The 7697-nt window shown below is 45.6% G+C and overlaps 1 protein-coding gene across 1 annotated transcript; it reads left to right on the plus strand.

Annotated features, from left to right (window-relative positions):
• The first annotated feature begins 65 nt into the window (after positions 1-65).
• LOC119087086 (phospholipase A2-like) lies at positions 66-7613 on the plus strand. The gene is made up of 5 exons (XM_037201721.1): positions 66-122; positions 1929-2043; positions 2643-2793; positions 3939-4066; positions 7416-7613. The coding sequence occupies exons 2-5, from the start codon at positions 2010-2012 to the stop codon at positions 7505-7507; spliced, it is 405 nt and encodes a 134-aa protein (XP_037057616.1). The 5' UTR covers positions 66-122; positions 1929-2009; the 3' UTR covers positions 7508-7613.
• The last annotated feature ends 84 nt before the right edge of the window (positions 7614-7697 follow it).

The following is a 7697-nucleotide window of genomic DNA, read 5'->3' on the forward strand; positions in this document are numbered from 1 at the left end:
TGGGCAGGTGCAGTGACCTTTAGTAGCTGGTAGTGACTGTCCAGAATCCTGCTGGAAGGATCAGAGATCTCTTGGGCATGGAGACAAGCAACTCAAATCATCACCTAGTGGTTGTTATCCAGGTAAGAGGTCGGAAATGGTGGAAAAGGAGGTCCTGGGGTGCTAAATTGGAGATTATGTGACAGATGGCCATCCTCAGAGGCAAGAGAGTATTGGGCCAGCAGACACTGTTCACCAGCCACCATGTGGTTGCTGACAATTGAACTCCCGTACTCAGGAAGAACAGAATGTGCTCTTAAGTGCTGACCATCTTCTCCAGCCCCTGCAATGGTTGATTGTCAGCTTCACACAGTGGGTCGGAAGAGCCTCAGCTGAGGATTGCCTGTATCATAATGGTCTGTGGGCACATCTGTTGGGCATTTGCTTTCTTTCTTTTTCATTTTTTAGGTGTTGGTTTCTGTTTTTAAAATATTTTTATTAAGAAATTTTTTTCATTCATTTTACACACCCCAAATACTTCTCTTCCCTCCTCCCACCACCCTAGCCTCACCAACACACCCCCAAAAGAAGGCAAGGCCTCCCATGAGGAGGCACATCCAGTAGAGGCAAGTCCAGGCCCTTTCCCCGCCTCAAGGCTGCACTAGGGTTCCCAGCATAGATAGTGGACTCCGAAAAGCCTGCTTAAGGACCAGGGATGGATTCTGATTCTACTACCAGGGGCACCTCAGGCACATCAAGCTTCACAATTGTCTTACCATGCAGAGGGCCTGGTTCAGTCCCATGCAGGGTCCACAGCCATTGATCCAACTTATGAACTCCCACTAGTTTGGTTTGGTTGTCTCTGCAGGATCTGCATCATAATCCTGATGCACTTGCTCACAGAATCCCTCCTCTCTCTCTCCTACTGGATTCCTGGAGCTCTGCCTGGTGTTTAGCTATGGATCTCTGCATCTGCCTCCATCAGTCATTGGAGAAAAGTTCTGTGATGACAGTTGGGGTATTCACTGATCTGATCACTGGGGCAAGTCAGTTAAGTTCAGGCACCCTCTCCACTATTTCTAGTACTCCAAGATGGGGTCATCCTTGGGGATTCCTGGCAACTCCCCTAGGTTTTTGAGACAGGGTTTCTTAGTGCATCTCTGGATGTCTTGGAACTCACTTTGTAGACCAGGCTGGCCTCAAACTCAGGTATTTGCCTGCCTCTGCTTTTGAGTGCTGACATTAAATGTATGCACCACCACCTGGCTGCATTCCTAGTTCTTAAATGGAGTTTGGAGGCTGGTAAGATGCATCATATGATGGAAGCCTGTAGACCTGAGTTTGATTCCTTAAAGGTAGAAGGAGAGACCTGACTCCACAGAGGTGTCCTCTGCCCTCCACATGTGAACACAAGGGCTCTCTCTCTCTCTCTCTCTCTCTCTCTCTCTCTCTCTCTCTCTCTCTCTCTCTGTCTGTCTCTTTCTCTCTCCATCTGTCTCTCTAACTCTCTCTAACCCACCAAGCCACCTCCACACACAAACACACATTAAGTAATTAGTTAATTAATTAAATTTAAATTTGTAACTGGATCTACCTCAAAGGCTGTCTCAGGTTCTTGGGACAAACTTTGCACTTATACAGTTAACACAGAGGATTGTAGTGGCCAGCTTCTCCTTCTGGGGTCACAAGTCACTATCTGCATCCCTCAGACCCAAGCCCAGGAGCAATGTCTATATCTTCTCCTGACCTCAAAGGATGCACAAGGGAGGGCCTTGGCACTTTGCCAGTCACTGACTTGAGCTGGTTGGGGTGTTGAGCCAACCCTTCATCTTTGTCTCTGAGACAGCACTGACTCAGGCTCTGTCACCATCTACAGTAGCTCTGCAGGTTGGGACTGTGTGTGAGGGTGCACATATTCTACTTCTCTGCTACACACACAGTAGTCACAGGCCCCGTGTGCTGACTGGACACTGTCAGAGCACAGCTACAGGACTCTAAAGAGAAGTCACTGAGTTCTCCCCTCACTCAGGATGAAACTCCTTCTGCTGGTCACTCTGCTCACAGGTAGGACCCTTGTCCCCTCTGAGTTCCCCACCATCTCCCATGTCTTCAATGTGCAGGCTGGTCATGCATCAAGTTCTGGTTTGGGGTTCCTTTGTGTCCTAGCCAGTGGGATCTTCAGCAGAGACCCTAGAAGGGGCAATGGAGAATGAAAGGGACAAGAGACACAAAGAATTGACAGCAAGACAGTATTTTGATCAAGCTGCAAAATTTTATTTTTCTCAGGTAGGTTTTTACAGCAAGCAGAGCAGGAAGCTTTCATTTGGAAAGGATCAGGGGACTGACTGTTGGGTTGCTAAGCAACCCAACCACAAAACATTGTTACTAATGGTCAGTGTAGCAGAAAGATAAGGAAATGTTATTTTCTAATAACTCAGGACTTGTCCAGGCATGTCACAAGTTTCTGGTTAGTGGCTCAATACAGAAACTTAACTCAGGCAGGCAATATGGCATGGCTCTTACAATTGTCCCTGGCACCTTTGGGGTCTAATAGCCTGTGGGTTTGGGGTCAAAGGTTCTCAAAAGGAAGCTAGCAGGCAGGCATCTGACCCCTGGTAACGGCAAGAGGGATTGATGGAGTGTGCTATGCCTTTTTCCAGCAGGTGCTACCACATCCCGAATCAGCACTCGGGCTGGGTGGAAGTTTGGCAATCTATTTCAGTGCACCCTTCCTGGGATCTTATTTTTCCCGGGGTACAATTACTATGGCTGCTGCTGTAACATTTTATGCAGGAACAATCGGGTGAAAGACAGGTGAGTGGTCCATCTGGGGGAGCCTGGCAAGTCTGGGCTCTTGGGGACAGGACACAAGCAGAACATCTCATAAGGCAAGAATAGGAGACATGCACAGTCACCATAATCATGTATTTTGTTTTGTTTATTTATTATTTGTTTATTTTGTTTCTAGACAAAGGGTTCTCTGTGTAGCCCTAGTTGTCCTAGAACTCTCTGTGCAGACCATGCTGGCCTTGAACCAGACATCTTCCAGCCTCCGCCTCCTTCTTGTTGGGATCAGAATGGCTCTGACCCCTCTAAGATTGCCCCCACCTCCCCTGTTCTGAGTGTGCTGAGGTCAGGCTGTTCTGCGGATGATTTGCTGTTTGGTATATCTCGTGGTTTGGCAGCTGTGGCTTCCTGGGGCATGCTGACCGTTCCTTGACGCTGTGTGCTTGATAAACAATTTTGTTTATTTCCTCCTGAAAGGGTATATAAGATGGGGAAGAAAGAATAAAGAGAGTCCTGATGCTTGCAACTTGACTGGTGTGTGCTGTGCTCATCCTGACTTTCCTCTCCAGGTTTTGGGTCCAATTGCCATGCAGGCACAGCACTTCTGAGTATTGAAATTTAAGATGGGTATCAGCACCCCCAGCATGCATTTTCTACTCTTGTCATGTAAAGAAATCAGTTCAAAAGGACCCTGTACCTTGTGGTCCCTTAAACAGAATGTGTGTGATGTAAATAGTGGACAATGCTGGACACAGGCACCAGATTAGGGCATGGTCAACCATCACAGCCACCATCAAAACATCAGATTTGACTCTAAAATGTCATTGAAACTTTGGAATATATAATTTCACTTTGTTCCTGGTGCTTTGTTTAAAAACATCATTTTTGGATACAGGGTCTCACTTATGTTTCCCTGGCTGATCTCAAACACAGAGATCCACATGCCTCTGCCTCCCAGGTACTGAGAATAAAGGCTGGTACTGACCACACTCCACAGAAATGGCATTCAATAAATATGTGCTTAATAGAAACCACAGGGTTTTGAGCCTGAGGAAGGTTACTTCTGGAACATTGTGTTTAAGTCATCCTGACATGTTTGCAAAAGACTGCAGGTGAGAACTGACCTCCTGTGGATCCATACTCCTCCCTCTGCTGTTCCTTCCTCTCTCCAGGTGCTGTCAGACACGTGACAACTGCTATGCTCAGGTCAAGAAGCTGGAAAGTTGCAAATTCCTCATAGACGACCCTCAAAGAAGCTTGTACACATACTTGTGCTCTGGGAATAAGGTCACCTGCAGTGGTAGGTTTACACCCCAGGACCTCTGGACTCTGATTGGCCCTGTGATGGTGGCCTTTTGAGAGCCTGCTCCAAGGCCACCTCCAGGGAATTGCAAGAAAATTTATGAATGAGGCAAGGGGTTAGGAAAAAGTCTCATATACCTGAGTACTAGACTTTTTCTGTCTGAGGGGTAAATAATAAGGAAACACACATGCTTTCTGATGATAACTTTCTCTTTACTTCAACTTAAGAAATTCTCACTCTGGCTGGAGAAGTGGCTCAGTGGTTAAGAGCACTGGCTGCTCTTCCAGAGGTCCTGAGTTCAATTCCCAGCAACCATAAGGTGGCTCACAATCATCTGTAATAGGATCCAATTCCCTCCTCTGGTGTGCATGAAGACAGGTCATTCATGTACATAAAATAAATAAATATTTAAAAAAGAAAGAAAAGAAATCTTCTCTCTTAAAAACCTCTCTCTGAAAAATCTATCTCCACACAGTTACATCTCTATATATACAGCTCCATTTTCTACACACACTTACACAATCCCCTTTTATCTCTGTAAGTCTCTCTTGCTCTCTCTCTTCCGCCCTGCTATTCATGTTCTCTCCTCAGCTCCTTCTACCCACACACACTGACACACACACACCCTCACTCACAGCTGCTCTTTCCACAGTTCCTTCACACAGCTCTTCCTCCATGGCAACAGCTCCTTCACCCAGCTCTACACAGACGTCTCTCTCCTCACCACAGCTGCTGCCTCAAGCCAAGCTCTGAACAATTATAAGTTACATTTTCAGGGCCTACCCATTCTCACAACATAAGATAAGTCACATAGTTTCTCTTAGGCTAGTGATGTCACACTGACCCACACACATAGCTCTAAGATAGTGAGGGTTCCAGACAGTAAACAATTGGCTGAACCTTGAGATATCAGGGTCAGTGCAGAAAAAGAACTACTGCAAGGAGCTAAGTCTCAGTGTAAACAGACTGGCCATGAATTAGCAATGACAACACCTGGCAATTCCTCTTTGAGCATTTTCTTCAGGGGCAGTTTAGTCTGCTTTGAATTTGTTCTGAAGTTCAAAATTAGCTGTCTGTGTACAAAGCTGTCTTTGTGACTGAGAATTCTATGTCAGTTTGAGTAAGGTAAAAAATCCTAGTATTGTTTCTATACATCAAAATTATACAGCCTAAACAGAAATTATCTTCCAGGAGATCCAAAGCTATAAATGTGCCCGCCCAAAGATGGAATAAACAAACAAGCAATGGGAAAACATTCATAGCAGTTCTTAGCAGAGAAATGTAGTGGCGCATTTGAGAAACTACAGACAGAAAACAAGTGGTTTCCACAGTCAGTGAACCCATGGCCTTGCCAGGTGGGGCTCCCCATCAGGTGGGGCTCCCCATCAGTTGGGTCTGGTGGGTCGATCTGTTAAGCACTAGTTGTCACTGCTGCACATTCCCGCAGCCCTGGTGTGGTGATATTGTGTGTATCAAACAAAGCTTGCCTGAGGATCAGAGGACAGAACCAGCCAGTAGATTAAACATAGAAGTCCAGCAGTGGTGGCACACACACTATCCTATCACTCAGGAGGCACAGTATCTCTGTGAGTTCAAAGCCACCCTGGACTACATGAGATTGATTAAGTCTAGGAGAGAAACAGAGCCAGACAGTGGTGGCACACACCTTTAATCCCAGCACTTGAGATCTCATGCCTTTGCTACCAGTATTTGGGAAGTACACACACCATTAATCTCAGAACTAGGGAGGAAGTGGAATGGCTTGGCGGAGAAAGGCATATAAGGTGTGAGGAGACAGGGATTAGAGCAAGATTTTTAGCTGAGGACTCAGAGACTTTCAGTCAGAGAATTCATGGAGATAGGATCTCAACTTCCATTCATCCTGAGGATTCAGTAGTGGTGAGAAGTTTTTCTAGTGGCTTGATCCTTTATCTTGATCCTTTATCTCTCTGATCTTTCAGCATTTACCCAAATATCTGGCTCTAGGTTTTTAGTATAAGACCATTTAAAATTCATGCAACATCTGGCTCCCAGTGTGGGGCTTGAACCAAAGATCCTGTGATTAAGAGTCTCTTGCTCTACCGGCTGACCATGTAAAATGCATGCAACAACCTGGGCAGGTTTGTAAGGGTCACAGAAGTGACAAGGACAGTCACCATGTAGTGGTCATTTCCTTGTTCTCATGTGACCTCACAACATCTTTTTCAGGTAGACACTAAAATATAGATGAGATCACTGATGAGGAACATGAGGAAGGCAGCATCACTTGCCCAAGGTCTCCCAGCCCAGAGGTGATGACATTTGGTTCTGGAAACAGATCTACATCATCCAAAAGCCTCTGTTTAAAAACATTTCAAGGTTTTATGTATTTATGGAGGAGGCATGCTTGTGCCAAACTCAGGGGTGCAGGTCTGAGCACAACATGCAGGAGATTCTTCTCTCCTTCGACCATGTGAGTCCTGGGGATGGAACTCAGGTTCAGACCTGGCAGCAAGTGCCTTTATTCCCTGAGCCATCTTGCCTGCCCAAAGCCTTTCCTTTTAGCTGCTGTGTTATACTGATTCCATATTGGCTAAACAACTGAGAGCTGCATCATTGGCTATAAGCTAGATATTGGGCTAAACACTTAAGCAGGGCAAGGTTTATCATTCCCATTTTACAGGTGAGGATTTAGAGGGCTCAGTTGCTAGAGTGCTTGCCTAGCATGCACAGAGTCCTGGGTTCCACCTCCAGATACCATGAATTGAGTGTGGTAGTGCACACCTGTAATCCCAACACTTAGGAGGTGGAAGAACAAGGCTTAGCTTAAATCATATAATTTTTGAAGTGGTAGTTGTTATTTGTAGTTTTCTGGGTTTTAGGATTAAATATCCATTTTTAGTGATTTTTATGTACAGGAATGAGTTGGCATCCCATGTCTTCTCCAGTCACTCTCTACAATATCTTTAGAGCCTGGATCTCTCTTGCTCACTAAACACGACACTCACCTTTAGACAGCCCGACTGAGCAACAAGTTTTGGAGATACATGTTCCTCACTTTCCAATAGAGTTACAGATGCCCCAAACATCCCCTGCTTTTCCCATGGTCTCTGGGCATTCTAGGTCAGGCCCTCAGGCTTGTATGACACCGTTTTACCAACTGTGCCATCTCCACAGCCCACAACAGCTAATGATTTTATGATAAGTGTGTTGCCACAATTTGGACAACCCAATGTCCTTTTGTGTGCTTTGTCTTTCAAGCTTGAGTCTGTACCAATGGGAGGGTCACTGGTTTCTTTTGGTTATAAATCATAGTGAGTGAAGAGGATCATGAGCTCCACTCAACTTCTTTCTTGTTTCTCTCCAGAGGAAAACAGTGCCTGTGAGGATTTGATCTGCAACTGTGACCGCCAGGCCACCATCTGCTTCTCCAAGGAGAACAAAGGCATTCAGTGTTAGACTTGTCACCTCAGTTATGGGTACACCATCCCTGCCTGTCTGATTGTGTTCACTACACACTGTACCCTCTAATAAAGAACCCATTAAAAGAGCTTGGATTTGGTAATTGTATTCTCTGTCTGTTACCTATAACTAGATCCTCAGAGAACATCATTCTGTCTAACCCTGGAAACTGAAGGTTAATGAGAAA

Source organism: Peromyscus leucopus, unplaced genomic scaffold (assembly GCF_004664715.2).
Source record: "Peromyscus leucopus breed LL Stock unplaced genomic scaffold, UCI_PerLeu_2.1 scaffold_1228, whole genome shotgun sequence".
Classification (NCBI taxonomy): domain Eukaryota; kingdom Metazoa; phylum Chordata; class Mammalia; order Rodentia; family Cricetidae; genus Peromyscus; species Peromyscus leucopus.